The following is a 22887-nucleotide window of genomic DNA, read 5'->3' as shown; positions in this document are numbered from 1 at the left end:
TCGTGAACGTGACGGAGATGGTCATGGTGATGGTGATGGTGATGGTGATCGTGATCGTGATCGTGATCGTTTGCTGCTAAGTGGGTATCGAGACCGTTGTCAGATATGTATAGAAAGCTGCCCTCGGTTCACTTTTCTCCTTCCCTTTCAGACGTCTTTCAAGAAGCCGATCTCGACCAGGCGGTCAGTTGGTACTTTCAAATTGGCCATCTTATTCCGAGTGTTATCACGGAAGAACAGGAAAGTCTTCAGCAGAAGCTTACGCCAGATGCTAGTACCGCGCTTGACGTGCATCTCCTCCTTTCCGATCACATACAGCACTCGATGGTCGTAAGCTTCCTGCAGCTGGCTTAATGTAAGCTGACTCGGTATCTCAGATTGCTGTGTAACTGCATCTTGCTCATGAAGCCCATATTTCTCGAGGTGATCGTCGAGCTGCACCTTGTTCTCGTCATCGTCACCAGCATCGCGGGCAGACGAGGTCCTGCGCGCCTGGTCGAGCGAAGGACGTCTGTTGTTCTTGTCTGTGACGTAGGCTCGCAGATGTCCATAGATGATGCCTGCCAAGTCTTCCGTTACAATCTCGTCCATGTAACCATGTCGGCAGATGACTCGGTAGCAGTTTGGCATGAACTTGATCTGAGATACTACGAATCGCTCATCGGACGGTACGGTCGGGTATTCCAGCGGTCTCATATGAAAGAAGACGATCACCTCTGGCGTAGAAACGAGCTTGTTTATAAACTGGCTGAAAGCGGTCGGAGTGTTGATGCCGCCCTTGTCGAAAAAGATTCCGAAGCCGCGATTGAAGGACACAGGCTCACCGCCTTTTCCTCCTTGGTGGCCGACCAGACGGTATACACCATCTTGGTCAGCTCGCACGAAGTGCGCCAGGGGCTGACGGTCCTCCTTTTCGGCACTCCACTGCTGCTCCTTCCCAAATCGCCAGAGAATGAGTATAGCTGCTAACACTGCAGCTAGGGTGAGCGTGAACCAAGCGCCATCCGGGACTTTCAACAGCGAGGATGAGAGGAAACTGCCATCGAAACAGGCGAAGATGAGCCAGGGTAGGATAACATAGTATGGCCGGATCCTCCAGACGATCAGAGCGGCCAGAGTGGTCATGCACGTGTCGAAGAACGTGACAAACATAACACACACTCCGTAGGCGTTACCAAGGGACGTGGTGTTCTGGTATGCCGCGGTTACGGCCACAGTCCCAATACAGAGCAGGTAGTTGACCAGAGGTACGTATAGCTGGTTGTGATAGACCTTAGAGGTGTGCTTGACCTGTATCTGCGGAAAGTAAGACAGTTTTATGATCCTGAATAGATTGTCAGCACAATGAAGAGCTTGGCGCGGGATTGAATATGCACTTACTGTGCGAGAAGTTGAAAGGTAGCAGTGATGATGGCTTGAGAGGCGACAATAGCGGCCAGCTGCAACAGTTGTCAGTGAGGTCCCATGGATGTCTTACACACGATTTCGATCTGGCACACTTACAATTGCGAGTACGAGGACGAAGATCAAGGTCCCTGGTGGGCAAGTCGAGAATACTGGATATGCGTAGGCCTCTGGATGAACAGCGATGTACGCTGCTTGGCCGATGTACGCCAACAGCAAGCACGGGTAACACCAGCCGAGCCAGGAGATCTGTATCGCACGTAGGGAGAAGGCTCCAAGGTCTGCGAAAAGTGCCTCCACTCCCGTGAAGGCGAGTAGAACTCCTCCGAGAGACTTCCAGCCATCAGTACCATGGCGTACGAGGTACGAGAATGCTTCACCAGGGTTGAACGCCTTGAACACTCCAGCGTCGTACAAGACCAGGTTATAAATACCGAAGGAGGCGAGCACGCCCAGCCAGATGATAATAATCGGTGCCTGCAGAGCAAATCCCGAGGATTAGCAGATGTAGCAACATTATAGCTACGGGCGTTCAAGTACTTACGAATGTCGCACCAATCTTGGTCGTGCCAAATGGCTGAATCACGAAGAGCAGGACAAGGATGCCGCATGTCGCTCCCACGACCGTGCCGTTGGTAATGTTGGGCACCACTACGTTCAGACCTTGCACAGCGCCGAGAACAGACTGGGCTGGTGTCAGTACACCATCAGACATGACCATGGTCACAGCCAACACGCCAATCGTCTTGAGAAGGCCCTTCAGGAACTTCGACTTCTCGAGAGTGTTGCGGACTTGCAGATTCGACGTGTGCATCTCATTGGTTTGGTAGCGCTCGATCTTGACCAGCGGCTCCTCCCTCGGATCGCGGTTCGTGATGTTGGCATATCTCGAAAGCAAAGAGTAACAGCTGAACGTGCCGCCTGATTTGTGTTAGTATCGATCTCGAAAATGTTATGGAGCTCTCGACGTACCCTCGCCCTGATTGTCAGCGTTCAAAATGATGCATATGTACTTGATTGTCACCATCAAGGTCAGAGACCAGATCACAAGCGACAGCACTCCGATCAAGTCGTCCCTCGCAGGCGCTTGGCTGCCGAAGACACTCGAAAAAACGTATAGTGGCGACGTTCCGATGTCACCGTAGATGACCCCGATACTCTGATATGCCAGGAAAGCGAGTTGACTTCCGCGGAATACTTGCTTTTGTTTGTAGTCTCCAGGCCGGTTCAGGCCAGAGTCCTCTGGGTTCTCGGCGTCAAGCGTTTTCGTCCTACGAATCTTATCCATTGAAGGACCACGCGAACGAGAGTGTCTGCCCGTAGAAACGGTGCGCGAGAACACCTGCAGGTGTCAGCGACATCTCGATTGCTGTCAAGAAGTAGAACGTACGATGCCGCCATTCAGGTCGGTACCTGAACTTGTCACTTCTCGGGATCGAGCGCGGCGGATTTGGTCGACATCATCGTCAAAGTGGATGGTGGTGTTCGTGTTCGTCATGGTGAATGAACGAGCGGCGCCTGCGATGCAGGTCCGTCTACACGAGAAGTGACCGTCAAAATGCGGCAGTCGATTTCAAGTTGCTGGGTCTTCGAAGTGAGAAGAGTGAAGTAGTACTCGGTCAAGCTCAAGCCTCAACCAAAATTTCGTGTTCGTGGTACTGTGTTTCACTGGCTTGTCGGCGTGGCGTCGCGTGGCGCTGTGGCTGCTGTGATTGGCTGTGGTGTGCAGGATGAAGTGTTATAAAGGCAAGCACGAAGGAGTCGCAGTCAGTCGCAGGTAGGTAGGCAGGCGATTTATATTCAACGTAGAAATTTTCGCACGAACAAATGTCGATGTTTTGAGGTTACTGACTTTGACTCGTGTTCATCGCGTGGATACGAATCGCGTGGCTCATCAGATTTGGTCCTCCGTGGCGAAGGGCTAGAATGCGCGATTTTTATCCCAAGCTTATTCGATTTCGGCAGGAGTATGCATTTCAGCTCAGCATCTAACCCTGAACGTATCAGTCTCAGGGACTTGTGGGCCGTTGGCAGCGGATCTGTCGTGGTGAGTTACAAGCCAGATCGACCGTCGGAGTGGGTGTGCTTGCAGGTGTGCTGGATCTTCAAAGCCCAACGGACAGTATCACATGACCAGCGTTTGCCGGTAGACGGACAGTCCTCCAGCTTCTCCCTCACGAGCGGAGTCGACTATGTGGCCTCTCACCGCTTCCACGGCCACGAATCTCTTGTGTCAAGCAATGAAGTCGTCAGATATATTGCTGCCATCTTGGATCAGGAGTCATTAACGTCAATGCAGAAGCAACAAATCGTGTCTTAAGTCCGTGCATGCTGGCAAGTCGGGGAACGCTACTGGTTCGCCAGTAGCAGTATGAAGAACGATACGTTCATTGCTGTTGTCTACACCACGACCTGTGGTATGTGGACCAGAAAGAATTCAATCTGCGGCACGAGACGAGCAAAATTCAAGTGGGGCGAGTTGCTGCTTGAGATGACTTGGCGAGAGGAGGCTTTAGCTATCCTCCAACGTAAAATGTTAGTAAGTATCACCAAGACATCAACCTCGTCTACGAGCGTTCTCGATCTGCACCTGATCATCTACTGATAAGACGACTACACGGCTGGCACGGCTGATCCGGTCGTTCGCGCTCTACAGACTTGTACGGGCCGACAAAGCACATCTTGGCCGTGCGACGAGTCACCTCGAAAGTTCTGAACAACAACGAACTCTCCGAAACCCGTGTAGTCAGACGCTTCAATAGCTATACTACCCAATACATACAGATTCTCGTCACTTGACCACTGGTTTAGGACGACTTGCTGCTGAAATACGAACTTTCCCGTCTGGCGTCTTCTGCGCGGTGGGCTTAGGCGCAGCGCCTGGACGTGTAATGGGTTGACTACGGAACGTACTATTAGTATGAGAGAGCCTCGATCAAACGTGATGAACTCACGATCTAGTGACACCCCCCGGCGGTGGCTTTGGCCGGCTGGCTGGATCAATTCGAACCTTGCCATCTGCTGGCGGTGGCCTCGCCGCCCCTGCGCCTGTCGCTGGCTTGGGTCGCAATGCTTGAGGGGCGGGTTTTGGTGCTCCAACCGCCTTCGGCCTGGCTGCTGGCAATCCTTTGGGTGCAGCACCAGCACCAGGTAATGCTTTCTTCGCGCCGTCGCCCGGCTTTACTGCGACTTTCTTGTTGGCACTGCTCACAGGACCGTCCGCGGCCATGGAGCCTTTGATCGTCTCGCCATAGTTGTTAATGTAGCCGCCCACGCCTTTGATACCTCCTGCTACGGCTATAAGATGGTCAGCAACTGGACTAAACTGCTACTATTATAGACAACAATTGTCGAGGCAAATGCCAACTTACTACCTTCTCCGAACGACCTTCCACTATTCTCGATGAGCCCACCAACGCTGCCGACCGTGTTTCCAGCTAATGTTCCACCAGCTTGAAGACCAGTCGCCAAATAGCCAGCGGCTTTATCTGCTATCCAATTTCCGATGAAAGCCATACCGTACTCCAAGAATGAATCCAAATCAACAATTTGTAAGTGACAATCGAAGCAGGTTGTTGATAGATGTGCTTTCTCCTAGTTAAAGATACAGTTCACGCGAGCGTTAGACGCGGCCGTCTTGTCTGAAAGTCGACAACGCGAGTATCCTCGTGGCACAGGTATGACGTCGTGCTGCGCCACAATCACAGCAGAGACCCTGCATATGAGACCAGCCTAGGCCTTTCGGGTTCAGACGACAACGCGGAACATGTCCTTTGGGACGTCGATTACAGCCATCACTTGCTTTCATGCCCTACACAATTAGACTAGATACCGATCTCAAGGGTTGCTGGCAAATGTGCAATCAACGACGTCTAAGCCCTCTTGCCATCAACATACTTCTGCATCCCGACAGATTTTGACCCTGCCGCCTGCTTCTTGGAGGCTGCTGCAAGGTTCGCGGCCGTCAATGGCTTGGGAGCTCTCTTCGGCATCACTTTGGCTTGCTTGCTTACACCGCCCGGTTCTGATCTTGCCTTCGCTGCTCTCGGGGGGGCCTGACCCGGTAGCGCGGCTCCTTTCTGCTGAGCCCTTTGAGCCGCCGCATTCCTCACTGTGGCTGCTGCAGTCTGGACGGCCATTGTGCTGATGGGTCGAGTGACCATAGTGTGCATGTTGGCCAGTGGGAGTGCCTTCTGCATGGTCGCTGCAGGGTTGGGCGTGGCTGACTTCCTTCGAGTATTAGAAGCTTCGCCCCCTACAGGAATAGTCGAGACGCTGTTCGCTCGGCCTGCTCGTGCAATGGCAGCTTGCGCTTGTCGTGCCGTCCGAGCGATGTTCTGTTGTGTTTTCGAAGACATTTGGGCTTTTGCTGCTGGTGCTTGTGCTGCTTTCTTGGCTATTCTAGCGTTGCCCGAGTATGCCAGAGCCTGTTGCATGCCTGCCTGCGTCTGAGGAGCGGCCTGCATCAACTTCTCCATGACACCCGGGGGAAGTGCATTCTGCATGTTCGCCGCCCTTAGAGCATTACGGATCGCTTCCTGACTAGTCGCTGCAATAGGTGATTTACCAATGTCAAGCAAAAGATGTTGTTGTTCTGCAACCTTTGCAAGAAGTGCGTCGAAGTTCAACGGCTCAGTCATATCGACATTGCTTAGTGCTCCGGCAGCGGTAGTGATGGGTCCGAATATGCTCAAGAATTCGTCCCAACCACCACCTTTGACTTCAGTGCTGATAAATTTCGCATGATTTGGTTCTTTCTTGCCTGCTACAGCTTCCAGAGCTGACACGGGATCATTGGCAGGGAAGTGGCCGAATTTGTAGAAGTATTCCAGTATATAGTCCTTCTCGCGCCAACGGTTGTTGAGCCATCGGCCAAAAGCCGCATCGTTGTCGAGTGGAATCTCCGAGATCTTGTACCGCCGCCAAAACATATTCACGCTCTTCGGCGGTCGGCCTTCAAAGAACGATGATCGGAGAGTGAAAATATCTTGACCGTACATGCCCTTCGGTACACCCTCGTAAGCGATTGTACAGTCGTAGAGCCAGTTTGTCGAGTGTTTGAGTTCCTGGAGACAGAATTGCAACCCTGTAGTCCGTGGTAATAGCTGATGCTTCATGTCTTTCACGCCTGACTTCTTCGCCCAGGAGGCAGACTTCTCCCTTGTTACAGCCGATAGATTGGTTCCTTCTGGAAAGATAAGCAGCCACATTGGGTCCATAGGGTTCTGCAGATGGTTGAGAGCTTTCTTGAATCGCCATCGATCTGTCTCCCATTTTCTGCTAAGAAAAATGAAATTATAGAATTGCGCTCCCCAGCCGAAGATTGGGAGCTGTTTCAAACTCTCCTTGAGGATGATGTAGATACGGCCATGCATCTTGTTAGTGTATGCGACCCACCACAGATACAGCCAGTCTGTATACAACTGATGATTCGCCATCAACACAAGCCGATGCGGGAAGTTGCACTTCAATGTCCCGTCGTCCATCTGGTAGATCTGGCCTTTCATGCTTTCATCGCCACTAATACGGACGACAGTCGGTGCCCACCACTGCGTGATCGTGGTCATGAGCACTGCGAAGGACTCCTTCGTCCAGGCCATGTAGCCATCGTAAAATTTCTCATCAACAAGCTTGAGTGGTGCACCGATGAACTGCGATGCTGATATAGCCAGTAGACCGGAGAGGAATGTCGACGCGGCGCTGAAGGCACGCTCTGCCTGTCCCATACCGCCATGTTGAAGAGGATTCGGATTGTTCACACCTGACTTGGTGAGGGTCAGTCCAGCTCCTCCTTCGGAAGCCACACTTCTGGCGACCATGTTTGCTGCAGAATACGATCTCCAGCTCAAGTGCAGTCCTTCGACCCGTTATAGTGAGAGCGTGAGTTTGCGTTGTGCTGGTCACGATGGACAGACCGAAGGAAAGCGTTATCGATCCTATCCTGCCGTACCACACCTATCATCCCAAAGCGAGGCGTCTAGAGCCACAACCCCTGCCACGATGACAGACTGTCGTCGACGATCCTAGCCACTTTGCAGATCAGTGGCGCATAAGAACCTTGCTAAACCTGTTGCACAGACGACGCCACGGCAGGTGTCTCCGCATATTATGACGTGCCTGGTCGACCTCGCGTCCCGCCTCCTGGGCGACGTAAACAGGCCTGCTGGTGAGCTTGAATCGCGCGAAATCACAAAACATCACAACCTCTTCTTACCATAGACCTTTTTGACTATTGGATCATCGTTTTGCTCAACGTCCTGTCAACGTCCGCCCATTCACGCCACAACTCAATTTGACGCCATCGCTAGACCCTAAAGTCAAACAACGCAATCGCATCATCTGCGAGCCGCTCGACAACATGGTCACAGCAACGAAGACACAGTCGGCGCAAGCCAATGGCGGGCCAAAGAAACCCGCGACTCCTCGTGCGCCAGTACGAAAGCCTGCTGCCAGTAAAGCTGGCGGCGGAGCCAAGTCCACATATGGCAAGGCAGCACCAGTACACAACAAAGCTGCATCCGTAGCAGGTGGTGAGAACTCGGCAGGAGGCGTGACGTCCGCATATGCCATTATGGCGAACCGAATCGCGAACAGAGTCGCCGAGATGGCGGAGAGCATCACATTCGTCGAGAGGTAAGCAACTTGCTCACTAACGAACCATTCTTGGGACCATGAAGGCTAAACCACGTGTCACAGGGCTAAGCCAAACGAGCCACAACAACAGCAACAGCCAATGACACCAGAAGACAAAAAGAAGCCACGAAAGCTGGAGATGCGTCTCAATGGCGGGTCTGCCGACTCAATTGCCTTTTCTGCACCTTTCCTTGACAACACATTGCAGAAGATGTTGCAGCTACAAAACCGGATGCTCAAATCTTCCGCGGAGCTCAGCAGTATGGAGGGTGCCGACGAGAAGATCATCAAGGAGCACGCATCTCAGAGTGCCGAGCTCAGCAGAATCATTGCATTGATCTGTGCTGAGAAGGCCAGGCAAGGTGCTTAGAGGGATTGGGCGATACTGTAATGTCTGTTGGCGGTAGTGGATATGGCGTTCCTTGAAGCTGTGAATGTTTCCGGAGCACTCTTGTATGCATATATCCTGATTATGAGAATGCTTTATTTGAATGTAAGGCGCCCAAGGGCCATGACTGTCTCAGGCGCGTAGTGCCATATTTCTCACGTCCATGAACACCTGCCACCATCTAAGAACGATCTTGGCACATCTAAGTCTACGTCTACTAAGTGTATACCATGTGACAATTCTCATATGCTCATGAACAACATATGCAACGGGAGTGGTCCGTCCAAACTCTATTTGAGATCCATTGGTCACTTCGTGCCTCGTCCTGTTCTCGCCCATCAATCACTGATTGAACAACTTTTCGCAATGGCAGAAGTAGCAGCGGCAGCATGGGCTGTAGAAGAAGCTATTACGACGACCGTTCAAGTCGGTGTCGGGGCGTACATGGTGTCGAAGCCTACGATGCCACTACATGCGACCTTTACACAAATAGCAACTTCATCAGATGATGAGACCAAGTGAGGCTCATCACCCTATGCAGTAACCACAACCCATTGCTGATCATCAATAGGCTCTCTCTCTGCCGCTCAGGACACTCATTGACAGTAGTCGGCAACAAAGCGTACATTTTCGGTGGCCAAACTGCTGCCAACAAACTCGCCAGCACCGACGTTCATGCTATAACCCTGACGTCCGACAAGAGCAGTCCAGACTACTCTGTCATACCTGCGATCGCCGACACCGGAAGTACTCACATTCCATCTCCACGACAGAAGCATGCAGCATGCAGCTTCAATATCTGCGTTGCGGTATTCGGTGGTGTAGATGAGTCTGGTGAAGTGATTGATGAGCAGCATATCTGGCTCTTCAATACCGCCAAGCCAGCCTGGGAGACATTGCAACCGAAAGACACTAGTGCGCCCGCGCCTTCTTCTCGGAACGAAGCTCAGTTGTTCAACCATCAGAACAATCTGGTCTTGTTCGGCGGCAGGAGTAAGACTGGAGAAACTTTGAAGGACGTCTGGCTCTTCAATTACGTACACTCATCTTGGAGCCAATTGGCAGACGCACCAGTATTCTCGTCTTCAGCAGCGGTGATCAACGGAATGCTCCATGTGATAGCCAACGGCGACAAAATGGGCAGTGACCTGCTTCTCCTCGAACTCCCACCAAAGGACAAACCCCTGGCAGAAGTCGAGCAAAAGAGCTGGCATACCGTTCCCTTCCCAACGAATCCACTAACACCCGGTCCCCAACCACGAGTAGGGGCCGGTCTCATCCCAGTAAGCACGGGACACGGTCGCAACTACCTCCTCTACCTCTTCGGCGCACATCCACCCCCCTCAAACACCGATACCACCAAAGAAGCCATTCCATCTGGAGGAGAACAACTCTACCATTCCGATATCTGGACCTACCAACTCCCTTCCACCGCCCACTCCGCCAAACTAACCACAACCATCTCCGAAGCCATCAAACCCGCCAAGATCAAGGACTCGATAAGGAGTGCCCTTGGCTACGACACAGGTGGGCATAGCTGGGCGGAAACGGAAGTCCTACTGCCGCCGGCGGATCTGGACGCACCGCAAGGTGGTAGTTCGGGGAAGGTGCATCCGGGACCTAGAGGATTCTTCGGGTGCGATGTTATGGAGGATGGGAAGGGGATCGTGGTTTGGGGTGGTATCAATGCTAAGGGTGAGAGGGAGGGTGATGGTTGGGTGATTGGGTTGTCGTAGATTCTCCGCAGATCATCTAATATGTATCTGCTGTATAGAGCTTAGGTAGATGAATCTAAGGTACACCATCCACAGCCCACAACTTGACAGCCGCATCGGCACCGCAAGAAACTACGCGCTCGTTATCTGCCCATGCCACTCCACCGACACCTTCTTGATGAGCATTCAGTGCTTTCACCCTCTTGCCAGGATCTGCTAGACTCCAAACCATAACATTGGTGTCCAGACTTCCACTTGCAGCTTTTCTACTGTCAGGTGACCATGCGATTGTCGTCACACGACCAGTATGTGCCGACCATCTGTTGGTCTCCAGTGCCCATGAGCCAGAGCTGTTGCTGTAGACGAAGATCTTGCCATTTGAGAGACCGACTGCGAGATGTTTCCCGCTTGGTGCGAATGCCACCGTCGAGATTATCTGGGTAGATTCCTTCAATTCGGCTACTGCTTCGAACTTTGAAGCAGATGAAGCCTTGAGGATGCGGACAAGCTTGTCTTCGCAGCCCACGGCCACGAGATCGCCTGATGCTGCGAGACATGTTGGTGATGAAGGTAGTGATTGCTTGCCAACTTCGCTGCCGTTTGCGTACGTGATGAGGCCGCTCACTGTCGCAACGAGCGTATGTGGCTTGCCGCCAACCATTGCTACAGCCACGCCTTTCGGCTGTCCTCCAGTCTTGACTGCGTTGCCAAGGGAAGATCTTTGAGCGGCATCGATAGTGCGTAGTGTATCGTCCCAGCCGACACTGTATATTCGACCATCTTGAGACGCAGCAATACCGGCGACATAGTTAGAATGCGCCTCCCCGTCTATTGGCTCAGCAGCGCCGGAATTGAGATCCCAAGCTTGAGCCCGTCCATCATAGCTTCCTGTCCATAACGTCTTACTGTCTTGCGACACCGCGGCCGCCGTGATAGCTTTCTGATGTCCGCGTACGACCTTGACGAGCTTCTCTTTGCCCTCCTGAAAGTAATTGAGGTTGCCACCCAAATCAATCGAGATGATTAGACCATCGCTTCTGCCTGCGGGCCACGTCACACCCACCTGCTGGTGTTGTACCGATACACTCCCTTCGTCACCCATCCGCCAAGTCTGAAGACACTTTTCGGAATCAACGTCCCATATCCGAACAGTCTGATCACCACTGCACGTGACAAACTTCTTGCTATCGGGCGCCCAGCTCACGCCGAAAATGCTACCTTTGTGCTCACCTTCACCAATCTGCTTGACAGCCTCACCAGTCTTGCCATCGTACAGCCATATCCTTCGGTCGCTTCCAACACTGACCAACCAGTCCCCATCTGGACTAAACTGCGTACCGTAGATGAACTTATCGTGCTTTCCTCTTACACTGGTATTGAACTTGAACGGAGCACCATGGAAGAAGCACAGACTCGTATCGTCGGATCCCGTAGCAGCTCGTAGCGGTCGCTGCTGCCGTATGCTTACGCAGTTGATTTGACTGCTATGTCCACTGATCTCACCCACACTGTTACCAGAGTCTGCTGTTATGCAGTGGCCGAAGCGTTCCTTGCCATCCCCGACAGCGATGATACGTTGACTGTCGCCATCCCATGCTAGATCGTTGATCCGTCCGGCGATGATGTGATATTCACCTTTGCTGTTCTCGGCGCCATGAGCATCCCATACTCGTACGCTGCCTGTCACGTCTCCACTGGCGACATAGTAGCCGGAAGGCGAGAAGCGGGCGACGGTGGTTTGGGCCGTGTGTTGTGTATACTGCTTTGCTTCCGAAGGATTGTCGATGCTTCGGACGAAGACAGATTTGTTCGAGGCATAGGCTATCCGTTGTCCTTTCGAGTCCGAGCTGAGCGGTGTCGGCGAACCTCGAGTGGTGGAGGGCGCTGCTGCCCAGATGGCTTCTGCAGAGGTGTCAGAGGTGCTATACTTGATCTTGGCGTCTCTATCCATCCATACCACGAGTGATAGACATTTTGGCTTAGTGATTTTGTGAATGGTAAATTGTGGTAGGCTTCTATGTTCCTCCAAACAAACATTGAAGCCTAACAGAGCCACGTTGGCGCTGACGCAAGCGGGTTCCATTCACCTCGTGGCGCTGTACCTGCATTAGCGCATGAAGCACGGACTGGTTGCCGCGTTCGTGTATCGCATGTCTTCTGGCTCGTCTCGTTCCTCTCCTACGCCGCAAGCACAACACATAACCGTCCAAGGCTTTGAAGGTATTCATCATGCCTAAGCGCAGGGCAGCAGTACAAGAAGAAGCAGAGGAATCAGATCTGTCGCCACCTCCCGCAGGCTTGCTTGACGTTGACGCAACAGTCGTCTCGACTAATGGTGACGTTGACAAGGAGCCGCCTACGAAGAAGCACAAGGCAAGGCAGGCAGCTGAGGTAAAGAGCAAGAAAGTCAAGGTCGAGGTTAAACAGGAGGTCAAAATCGAAGCGGAAGGCGAGGAAGCTGAGACGGCACCTAAGAAACGGCGCAAAGGCAAGACCGAGGTCAAGGTTGAAGAAAACGCAGTAGATGAGGACGGTAACGTGGTATCCAAGGTGAAGACGAAGCGGAAGAGCAAGGCAGAAAAGGAACGTGAGCTGGTAGAAATGCCTCTAGCTGCACGAACCATCGGCCATAAGCTCCTGATAGGGGCGCATGTTAGTGCTTCTGGAGGTTAGTCCAATGTAGTTCATCTCAATTGTGCCAGGTACTAAATAGCTGTATAGGCGTCCAACAAGCAGTCCTGAACTCCGTCCACATTGGCGCGAACGCCTTCGCACTGTTTCTGAAGTCACAGCGGAAATGGGAGAACCCACCATTACTAGAAGACCAGTGCAAAACGTGGCACTCGCACTGCAATGAACACAAATATGACCATACTAACCACATTGTCCCACACGGCTCTTATCTGGTCAATCTAGCACATACAGACAAAACACGAACAGACCAAGCATATACAGCATTCGTCGACGACCTGAAACGCTGCGAGAGACTGGGGATAACGTTATACAACTTCCACCCCGGCAATGACCAAAACAACAACAGACCGGCCGCAATAGCCCACCTAGCCTCGAACCTCAACCACGCGCACGCCGAGACCAAGGCCGTGGTCACACTCCTCGAAACCATGGCCCACGGCGGCAATACCATAGGCAGTACCTTCGAAGACCTCCGCGACATTATACAGCTTGTAGACGATAAGACGCGCGTGGGAGTATGTATAGATACCTGCCATATCTTCGCCGCAGGCTACGACCTTCGCACCCCTGAAGCTTTCAAGCAGTGTATGGATGAATTCGAGAAAGTTGTGGGCTTCAAATACCTGCGTGCTATGCATCTCAATGACTCCAAGGCGCCTTTCGCTTCTTTCAAGGATCTACATGCGAACATCGGGACTGGCTTTCTGGGACTGAGGGCGTTTCATAATGTGGCGAATGAAGCTCGATTTGCGGGCTTGCCGCTTGTGCTCGAGACGCCGATTGATGTTCGGGATGCGGATGGGAAGCTGGTGAAGGATGAGAGAGGGAAGGATAAGGAGGATAAGGGGATCTGGGCGCGTGAGATCAAGTTGTTGGAGAATCTTGTGGGCATGAATGTTGAGAGCGCTGAGTTCCTGAGGCTGGAGGAGGAATTGGCAAGGCAAGGGAAGCCGGAAAGGGAGAGGTTGCTGGAGCAGATGGGTAGGGTGAAAGAGAAGAAGGAGAAGAAGGTTGTTGCTGCCGAGAAGAGGGCGAGCAAGAAGAAGCCAGTCCAGAAGAAGGATGCGAAGGTTGATAAGGAGGCCAGTAGCAGGGAGAGCTCACCACTGAGTGAGCTGGAAGAAGGAACGTGAGACCCAACAGTATCGTACTGGTCGTCCATGATGGCTCCACCAGATCATTTCTGTGTCGAAGCAAGACCATAGCAGCAGTCGTAGTCGCGATTACGACTCAAGGATCAAAAGCTAATGCCCACGACTCTCGGCGTCGCCCTCGGGCACGGTGGGTCGAACGCGAGTCCCGTAACCAACCAATGAAACCCCGGAAATACCGGCATAAGGCTTCTTGCAACGTCTGAGGCCGACCTCTTCATGTCTCCAGCATATCTCCAGCGCAAAAGAGCAAAACATACAACAGCAGGCATTCGCACGTCGTCACCGACCGTACTACTACTCTACCGGTCCGCGGCTTAAGTACAGGAGAGCGGACGGGATCCTCTGTTCTCCGCGGCCTGTGGTCGTATGTGCTAGGTGCCGGGCTGTAAAACGTATAGGTCTGTTGACATTTTCGACGATATAGTCCGGCAGCAACTCTGACCGCCGAGCCGTCCCGCAGAGGAGTAGACCACGGAATGTCGGACGTCCAGACGTCTTTTTCGATCGCGTGACCTACGTTTGCCTTCATGGAATACTCGCCGAACGATATCTCGTATCAGGAATCCAATTTCTGCAACCCAATCTAAGTCACTTGCAGCTACGAAGATGTCTAACAGTTTTCCGAGTAGGAACGTACCAACATCAGCCTTCGCATCATCACGCTCAGTCGCCGGCCTGGCAAGAAGTGACATGTCTCTGCGTACTGGACACTGTGGAATCTGGCCAGACGTTCCATTTCCCAGGGACTGCAAGGGCTTCCCATGCGGTCGAGGGCCGGACGAGTCCAATAGGTTCCAGACTCGACCTGTGGTTTCAATAAGCCAGATCAGGATGTCTCGGTCCAGCTGGCCGCCGAGCCCAGGCCTGTAATCTTGCTTAGCGACTCCCTGTCCTCGACTAGCAGAGTTTGGACCATCAAAATGTCATGCGAGACTCTCCATCTTCGGTGTATTGAACGTCTGCGGTGTACTGATGAACCGAGTGAAAGGAGAACAGCATGGGGTCACGAGTGGCACGATTGGGAGTAAGCAGTGTACTGGAGCTTGGCCGACATGGCGCCGGACTCGTGGCGCCCATGTAGAGTGAACTACGTACGCCATGCGCTTGGCCATGAAACGCCTTTGGCACATCAACCGGTCGTCGGTCGAGCATGACCCGAAGGACATAATGGTTCGCCTCATCTCCACAACTCCACAAAGTGTCCCCAGATTGTAGCATATCTTGTATGCATGGGTATATATATACTCATTGGACACGCCGGCCAGGGAGTACCAATCTCTTCCAGTTTCATAAGACCCTCACCTTCGTCAATCATCCACATCGTTCGTATCTTTTCATCTCAGCCTGCCCTAGTCACACCTAGCCAGATATGGCTACTATTGAGAAGCTTCGGCCGGAGCAGCTTGAGATGGCCACACACGATGCTGGAGAAAGTAGCAACACGATTCACGGTCGCGCCACGGCAGGTCGAGAGCACTCGCGCTCTTTCACGCAAGCACTTCGGAAAGACCCCAAGCTACTCTTCTGGATCTTCGTCATGATCTGGACCTTGATCACCCGAGGCTTCGAGAATCAATCTTCTGGGTCGGTCATCAGCATCGCGGCGTTCAAGCAAGAATTCGGTGTCCAAGATGACAAGGGACAGTACTTCGTGCAGACGATATAGCAATCGGCATTGAACGGCGGTGCCAACGGTGCCGCCATCATTGGCGCGTTCGCCGCCTCCTATTTTGCCGATAAGTTTGGCGTGAAGCCTGTCATCCTCGCCTTCGCAGCGCTAAACATGGTCTCGGTTGGCATTGAATTTGCATCGATCAGCATCGGGATGTACCTGGCTGGCAAGCTCTTGAACTTCATTGCCATCGGAGCGTTCCTAAACTTGTGCACTGCCTATGTCGCAGACATCGCTCCTCTTGCTATCCGCTCATCATGCATCGGCTTCTGCAACCTGGCACAGTGTATTGGTCCCTTCATCTCCGCCATCATGTCCAACTTTACATCCACTTGGGCTTCTTCCTGGTCCTGGAAGGCTCTCATCTGCGCACAATGGGGTTTCTGCACCATCGCCTTCATTGCACTTTGGTTCCTACCAGAATCGCCTGTTTACCTGATCCGAGCCAACAAGGTCGATTCTGCTAGGAAGTCATTGCAGCGCCTGTACTCCGACTCTTCCGATGCCGAAGGCCATTTCGAGCTCATCCAAGCCACTATCGAAGAGGCTGAAGCTCAGAAGAAGGCGTCGTACGTTGAGTGCTTCCGTGGCACGAACCTCCGCCGCACGCTGATCGCAATCCTTGTCTTCCAATCCGAAGCCTATTCCGGGCTTGGGTTTATTGGAAACTATGGTTTGTCACATCTTTCCGCGCATGCCTGTCATGGCATTTGCTAATGTTCATATAGGCGCTCTCATGTATCAGTATCTTGGCATCTCCGACTCGGAATCCTTCAAGATACAAATCGGCGCGCAGATCCTGTCGATCTCTGGTGCGCTGACCGCCATGATCATCGGCGACTTCTTTGGCCGTCGACCAATGTACATTACCGGCTGTGCTGCACTTGTCGTATTGCTGATCTGTATGGGGATCTCGGGCTCGATCAACAACGTGGCGGCCGCAACAGCTTCTGTTGGCTTCTTGACTATGTTCAACTTCGTCTATAACGCGGGTGTCGGATCGATAGTCTACACGCTTGCTGGCGAAATTCCGACTTCAGTCCTCCGACAAAAGACACTGGCCATCGCTATCTCCGCGTCAGCAGTATCCAACACCTTCTGGTCGTTCGTCTCACCTTACATCTACAACCCTGGTTACGGCGACCTCAAGGCCAAGATCGGCTTCATATTCGGTGCTTGCATGGTCTTCTTCCTCATCACCGCCTACTTTTATGTCCCGGAGACTCGCCGACGTACCTACGAAGAGCTGGATGAGCTGTTCATGAGCCATGTATCAGCACGCAAGTTCAAGAAGCACGTCACGGTTGCAGAGCAGCGTGCGTATGAAGCATACGACATCGTCGAGGCGAAGGAGGGCAGAGGTGCGAGCATTTGAGACTCAAGGCAGCGGGAGGTTGATCGCATTGTCGCGTCCAGCATAGGGCAGATTTACCATATGTAATGCATCACCATCGAGGAGTCCTTTCATGAAGCTTGTCTCATGATGTAACGATCAAATCGCTCTCAGCATTACAGTGTCGCTTTCTCGATCTCTTGAGCACTAGGTGCATCCATACAATCAGCGACTGCAGCAGACTTGGAGAGTCTGTCGACATCACTATGGAGCGTCGCAAGTGTCCAGCCGTTCAATGCATGCAGTGCGACGCGTTGTGAGCGGTTATGGTTGACGAGCGATGCTGAGCAGGAATTCAGTTGTGGATCGTCTATACACTTATTTTAATGCGCCTCTATTAACCCATCAGCGATCGTCAGTCGATCATCCTCTCCTCTGTCCAAAGAATACTTGGCTCGGGGCGGCCATGTCGCCAGCGTACACCGACACTCCAAGACATGTATGCCACTGCCGTAATGACTTCTGCTCTCCTCTCCAGTTGCGTCAAGCGTTTGCTTCAGCTCTGAGGGCAACGTGACGATTGCAGTCGAGTTCGGTGGTATGGTGAGCTCCAACTGGAACGCACAAGAGCCATCTGACTGCGAATCGCTGAGCTTCCAGGAACACCTCACGAGCCCGTACGGCCCGTCGAACGAGACATTAGCATGCGTCAGATTCCCTCCAGGGACAGGTCGTACCCGAACTACCTTCCAGCCTGGTTCAGCTGGGGATATGCCACCGACTGTCTTGTGTAGCCAGTTTGCCACGGAGCCTAGTGCGTAGTGGTTGAAGCTCGTCATGTCACCAGAATTGATCGAGCCATCTGGGAGCATGGAGTTCCAGCGCTCCCATATTGTTGTCGCACCCATACTTACGGGATAGAGCCAGGACGGACACATCTTCTCGAGTAGCATTCGATATGCTAGTTGTGGCTCACACACCGAGGTCAGGGCATAACATATGACAGGCGTACCAGCGAACCCGGTGCTAATACGGAATTTCGCATACTGCACCTGCTTCGCAAGCTCGAGTGCTGCCACCTGAAGCTTTTCAGGGTCTGGGTACAATCGATTGAATCGCCAGGGCAAGACCTGTCTGTGTGTTGCTCATAAGATGGCCTGCGGGTGTGATGTACTGATGGCAAAAGCGCTCTCGTAAGCGTTCCGCATCGCACGCATATTTCTTGGCCAGATCCACTTTGTTAAGATGGCTGCACACATTAGACATCGTCCTCGTGACATGGACTAAGTACGCATCGGCGACAAGCACACAGTCAGTCCTTGAGGCGCCGGGATCCTCAGGTGGCGCAGTCGGATCGAGCCAGTCCGCTAGCTGCCACCGTTCACGCTTCCAAAGGCCGTCTTCGCCACGATCGACTGCTTCGTCAAGCCAAGCAAGCATACTAGGCAGCTGTCTCGCAAGGATGGAATTATCGCTGCCGTAGTCGAAAACGTCCTTTGGAGTGAGCACGGTGACATCATCCCAGATGGCGGCTGGCATATGTGGCCAGCTTCCCAAGGGTAATATCGGGACTACAAAAGGTGGTATCCCTCCTTTACCTTCTTCCAGCTGTTCGGCCATCACATCTTCAAGCCAGCTGCTCAAGAAGCTGGTCGTATCATATAAGAATGAGGCAGTAGGAGTGAAGACTTGGATATCTCCCGTCCAACCAAGGCGCTCGTCGCGCTGCGGACAATCCGTGGGTATAGAGACAAAGTTGCCGCGCATGGACCAATCCACGTTTTCGTGCAGTTTATTGACCCATTGGTTGGAGCACGAGAAATGTCCGCGTCGCTTCATGTCGGTATGCATGACGAGAGCAGCGATATCGGAATTGTTCGGTGCCCAACCATCGACCTGGACATAGCGGAAACCATGGAAGGCGAAAGCTGGCGTCCACTCACTACACGTTTGTCCGGAAGAGATGTAGATGTCCTCTGCTTTGGCTTCTCTCAATGGCCGAGTCCCAAGCTCCCCTTTCTCCATGACTTCGGCGTGCCTGAAGGTTACTTGCTCTCCACGAGGTATTTGGATTGATTTAATCAAGACTTTGCCGACAAGATTCTGCCCGAAATCAATGACCGTCTTTCCGCTGGTACCTGTAAAGATCTCTTTTGGTTCTAGTGTCTGAGTGATGCGCACCGGCGGCATGTCAGGACAATACAATCGTGTCTTGGGCCAAGTCACCTCTTTTGTTGAACCCCATCGATTGCCCGTTACCTCTGCAGAGATACTTGTCCAGTCCCACTCGGCCGCTGCGTCGTAAGTCTCTCCGTCGTAAAACTCACTCTTTTGAATAGCGCTCTCGGCACAGATCCAAGAGCTGTCGGAGCAAAAGCTGACTGGCACACCATCACCCTCGTACCAGATGTCAAGTTGGGCCAGAACAGCCAGAGTGTCACCATACAAACATCGGTGGCCACCTTCGAAGCCCAGTCGCCCGCAGTACCAGCCTTCGGCCACTTCCACACACAAGGAATGATCGGTATCGTTCTCCAGTAGATGTGTGACGTCGGTCACGCGGTAGCTTAAGCGATGCTTGTAGTCGGTCCAGCCTGGCGCAAGGAGCTCATCACTCACACGTTGGCCATCGATATATGCATCGAATATGCCCAGGGCTGTAATGTACAGGCGAGCTTTGCTAGGCTTTCCACGATGAACGGGTAAGCTGAGATTCTTGCGGAATCGCAGTGGACGTAGTGGCCCATCTGGCGAACCTCTCTGTGCAGATGTAATGAAACGAGCTTTCCAAGCAGTCTGCTCTACCAGTGCCGTCTCCACCGTTGCAGCATCAGACCACTCAGTCAGCTGTTCCTCGCCAGTGCCAGAGACTCCCGAGCAGCGTACCCGCACCCTAGCCGACTGCTGTGGAGCTAATGTTTGTGCCGGCCATGGAACCAGCACAGAGTGTTCACTTTGAACATGATATGGAGTGGACTTTGGAGCATCGCCAATGAGACACTCGACTTCGTATTGCGTCTGTCTCCAATCCCGCGGTGTTGTCAGACCTTCCGCCACATGGAATCGCCATGATAGCCGTGGACGCGTTTGCTCGATGCCAAGGCCACTATGATGGTGCTCAAATGTTGGCGCTGAAAGACGCACGCCAGACATGCTCTTGTGACTCTATCTCCCGGGGTGAGTCTGTACTTTCTAACATTCTTGGAGTATCCACGGTCTTAAGTACAGGCGAATGCTAGGTGCATTCCGAGATACGGTTCGCGCTCTCGGCGTCTCGCGTCACGACCTCCGAGAGGGAAGAAATTCGGGTTAACATCGCCCGGTCATTCTACGAGAGAAGTCAGGATTTCCTAGATGCCTGCGCTCCACTGTAGATACCTTTGAGCCTAGAGGCCACATGGTCCAGGCCTTCGCGAACATATTAGATTCTCTGGAGTTTCACTACGACTGGGTTCCTATTCTTTCTGCTCTTGGAGCTCTCATGACACAAGGTGGCGCCGGAGGCCTCCGGTCTGAAGTTGCTGCCGCACTTGGAGCGATCAGTCATTCGCCGGGCGACAACCAGGAAGCCTCGATCAACTAGCGTACGAAAATGGTCGTCTCTGGTTTAGCGCAAAGTAGAGGGCCAAGACCAGCGCGACGACCAAGGAAGCAACAAGCCCTGCAATGATACCGGCAACATAAAGCCACGCGTAGGCCGCAGGTTTCTCCCTGAGCCGCACATCCACAAACCAGCACGATTGATCGGTGCCCGTGCTGGAGACACTGGCTGTGATGTTTCCTGGCGAGGCCGATTGGCGGAACCAGTTCGAATGTGCCTTGACGCAAGCCGCAGATTGGTCTGCGATGCCTTTGACTGCAACAGTAGACACGATCTCATCAAGGCTGCTGGTAGGGCTGGCATGCATCACAGTCACCGCAAGCCGCGTGCCTTGACCTTCTAGAATAGACGAGTCGCCAGGTGCGGAGGTGCTAGTGTGTCGATGCCCGAAGACAACATCGTAGGCGCTGTTGGGTGCGCAGGGTCCCCTGGTATGATGACTATGGACTGTAAGACGCAACGCCGCGATAGGCACGGGTGGAATTGTGGCGTCTATTGACCAGTCGTCCATGCTCCCTGTCCTTCGAGGCTCGCCGAAGCCTACATTCGCATAGGTGACGGTGAAACCAGGATGGCTGACGTGGACCCGTATGGAGTTGCTGTTGACTGCTAGGTACTGTGGTCTGGAGCTGGCTAGCACGCACGACTTGCGGCCATACGAGGGTGTCAGGGGCGATTTGATCAAGTCCACGACACTTGTAGCCGTACTTATCGCGGGTCTCCGTAACTTGCGACGAGCAGATTCACGTAGCTCATGCAACGTGGTGTGATCTAGCCGCATCATCGATCCTGCAACATGCTTGGTGGCGACGAACCACTGTGCGCCTTCCTGCACAATGTGGAGACAAAGCGGGCTCAAATTGTTCCCTCTGCTGCAGTTGAGGAGCACGTCTGCTTCTGATGCAGTAGATCGAACCACAACAAAGTCCGTTCTGAGGCCTTTAGGTGTCATTTGAAGCGAGTCAGAATTTTGCTGGCTGCCCCAGTCGCATCTTGTAATGTTGTGTGCCCATTGGAAATACTCGGGAGAGGGTGCGAAAAGCCAACCAGGATCGTCAGTCGGGACGTTATCAGCAGCAAGTCTTCTATCTGGCGAATAGTCCCACGCAAGGATACTGTCATCACCGTATACCCTCAAGATCTCTTCTTGGATTCTAACAAAAGCTCTTTCGCCTTCGCCATAGATCAAGGGCAGGTTGATATCGAAGATGCCTAGGAGCGAATAAGCTCTGTCCTCAACACGTGTGGTACTCCGAGAAGCAGCCCATGAGAGACGCTGGGCAGCACTGAAGCTATCGAGCGATGCCCGCAGCTGCGCTTTTGTGGTGGCTGTGCTGATGGCCTTCTCTCCATGGATGGCACGCGAGTTTAAGGGTGACGACCATTGAAGTATGGCTTCATCGACACCTGTGAGAAGAGTGAGACATCGACCAGCTTGGTGCCGCGAAGTGATGTATTGCCAATCGAGATTGTAAAACTGGACGGTCGCGGGTGCAATCATTTCTTGCAAAGTCCATCCTCGTGAGAACCATCGTGGCTTTGACGTCGCTGCAAGGAACGACGATTCGTCAATGTACCCAGGCTGTTCGGGGGGGTTCCTATACACATCCGAAAGATATGCATAACACATCTCTGCTTCGTTGTACCATCGAAACATTGAGTTGATGGCTTCGCTAAGCTCGGCACTATTACTCTTATCGATGCAACATGTGTCTACCCAAGCCCATTGTAGACCTTCGTCGGTCGCCTTAGAACATGTTGCGGCGATCTTTTGATAGCCCTGCCTGGTTCTTGCCTGGCTGATATCTGTACTTCGCATGTCTTGGAAGGTGACCTCATCATCCTCCCAAGTGTGCGAGAGTATTGCGTAACGCGGTCGATTGGCATCAGTGAAGCTTTGCAGATGCTGAGTCTGAGTATTAATCAGCCACATGACTGCGACGCAGGTTGCTCACGTTCAGGACGCCCTGAGAATGTAAGGTGCACGTCGTCTGTGCAGTCGCATTCCGAAGGTCTGGAAGATGTAGCTCCAGTATGGGGCCAATAAGGCGCATGGGGCTGAGCTGTGCGTTCTTCTGCATGATGCGCATGCAAGCCGTCGCTTCAGCTGGTTGGATCCTGCATTATATCTATGCGATCCATACTCGTGTTTCCCAAGTGAAGCATCGCCCCGAGATACTGTATCAGCGCACGTACATCGCGGAGCGCCTAGCACTCCGGACCATTTATCAGTCCAAGATCGGCACCACGAGACGAAAAGGCTGTCCGGTACTGATGATCCCATGCAGTAGTA

At 52.9% G+C, this 22887-nt stretch overlaps 10 protein-coding genes across 10 annotated transcripts; 4 read left to right on the top strand and 6 right to left on the bottom strand.

The window, feature by feature from the left end:
- Nucleotides 1-147: 147 nt before the first annotated feature.
- On the bottom strand, nt 148-2902 carry LTS14_009499 (uncharacterized protein; the record flags this gene model as incomplete). The annotated part of the gene is made up of 6 exons (XM_064842181.1): nt 148-1324; nt 1381-1439; nt 1504-1881; nt 1949-2325; nt 2377-2746; nt 2795-2902. 6 exons carry the CDS (start codon nt 2900-2902, stop codon nt 148-150), a joined length of 2469 nt encoding a protein of 822 aa, XP_064690389.1.
- A 1293-nt stretch (nt 2903-4195) lies between these two features.
- On the bottom strand, nt 4196-4920 carry LTS14_009498 (uncharacterized protein; the record flags this gene model as incomplete). The annotated part of the gene is made up of 3 exons (XM_064842180.1): nt 4196-4304; nt 4359-4701; nt 4776-4920. 3 exons carry the CDS (start codon nt 4918-4920, stop codon nt 4196-4198), a joined length of 597 nt encoding a protein of 198 aa, XP_064690388.1.
- A 356-nt stretch (nt 4921-5276) lies between these two features.
- On the bottom strand, nt 5277-7223 carry LTS14_009497 (uncharacterized protein; the record flags this gene model as incomplete). Its single annotated transcript, XM_064842179.1, has 1 exon — nt 5277-7223. One exon carries the CDS (start codon nt 7221-7223, stop codon nt 5277-5279), a length of 1947 nt encoding a protein of 648 aa, XP_064690387.1.
- Nucleotides 7224-7762: 539 nt separating this feature from the next.
- LTS14_009496 (uncharacterized protein) lies at nt 7763-8407 on the top strand (the record flags this gene model as incomplete). The annotated part of the gene is made up of 2 exons (XM_064842178.1): nt 7763-8037; nt 8101-8407. 2 exons carry the CDS (start codon nt 7763-7765, stop codon nt 8405-8407), a joined length of 582 nt encoding a protein of 193 aa, XP_064690386.1.
- Nucleotides 8408-8791: 384 nt separating this feature from the next.
- On the top strand, nt 8792-10161 carry LTS14_009495 (uncharacterized protein; the record flags this gene model as incomplete). The annotated part of the gene is made up of 2 exons (XM_064842177.1): nt 8792-8943; nt 8997-10161. The coding sequence occupies 2 exons, from the start codon at nt 8792-8794 to the stop codon at nt 10159-10161; spliced, it is 1317 nt and encodes a 438-aa protein (XP_064690385.1).
- A 55-nt stretch (nt 10162-10216) lies between these two features.
- On the bottom strand, nt 10217-12113 carry AIP1 (WD40 repeat-like protein; the record flags this gene model as incomplete). Its single annotated transcript, XM_064842176.1, has 2 exons — nt 10217-12042; nt 12098-12113. The coding sequence occupies 2 exons, from the start codon at nt 12111-12113 to the stop codon at nt 10217-10219; spliced, it is 1842 nt and encodes a 613-aa protein (XP_064690384.1).
- Nucleotides 12114-12369: 256 nt separating this feature from the next.
- Nucleotides 12370-13967, top strand: APN1 (DNA-(apurinic or apyrimidinic site) lyase; the record flags this gene model as incomplete). Its single annotated transcript, XM_064842175.1, has 2 exons — nt 12370-12808; nt 12862-13967. The coding sequence occupies 2 exons, from the start codon at nt 12370-12372 to the stop codon at nt 13965-13967; spliced, it is 1545 nt and encodes a 514-aa protein (XP_064690383.1).
- Nucleotides 13968-15357: 1390 nt separating this feature from the next.
- LTS14_009492 (uncharacterized protein) lies at nt 15358-17035 on the top strand (the record flags this gene model as incomplete). The annotated part of the gene is made up of 3 exons (XM_064842174.1): nt 15358-15612; nt 15655-16333; nt 16389-17035. 3 exons carry the CDS (start codon nt 15358-15360, stop codon nt 17033-17035), a joined length of 1581 nt encoding a protein of 526 aa, XP_064690382.1.
- Nucleotides 17036-17376: 341 nt separating this feature from the next.
- On the bottom strand, nt 17377-20146 carry LTS14_009491 (uncharacterized protein; the record flags this gene model as incomplete). Its single annotated transcript, XM_064842173.1, has 2 exons — nt 17377-18127; nt 18168-20146. 2 exons carry the CDS (start codon nt 20144-20146, stop codon nt 17377-17379), a joined length of 2730 nt encoding a protein of 909 aa, XP_064690381.1.
- Nucleotides 20147-20568: 422 nt separating this feature from the next.
- LTS14_009490 (uncharacterized protein) lies at nt 20569-22675 on the bottom strand (the record flags this gene model as incomplete). The annotated part of the gene is made up of 2 exons (XM_064842172.1): nt 20569-22506; nt 22550-22675. The coding sequence occupies 2 exons, from the start codon at nt 22673-22675 to the stop codon at nt 20569-20571; spliced, it is 2064 nt and encodes a 687-aa protein (XP_064690380.1).
- Between the last annotated feature and the right edge of the window lie 212 nt (nt 22676-22887).

Source organism: Recurvomyces mirabilis (assembly GCF_035927965.1).
Source record: "Recurvomyces mirabilis strain CCFEE 5264 chromosome Unknown scaffold_31, whole genome shotgun sequence".
In the NCBI taxonomy this organism is placed as follows: Eukaryota; Fungi; Ascomycota; class Dothideomycetes; order Mycosphaerellales; family Teratosphaeriaceae; genus Recurvomyces; species Recurvomyces mirabilis.
This window is presented reverse-complemented; position numbering and strand designations above follow the sequence as displayed.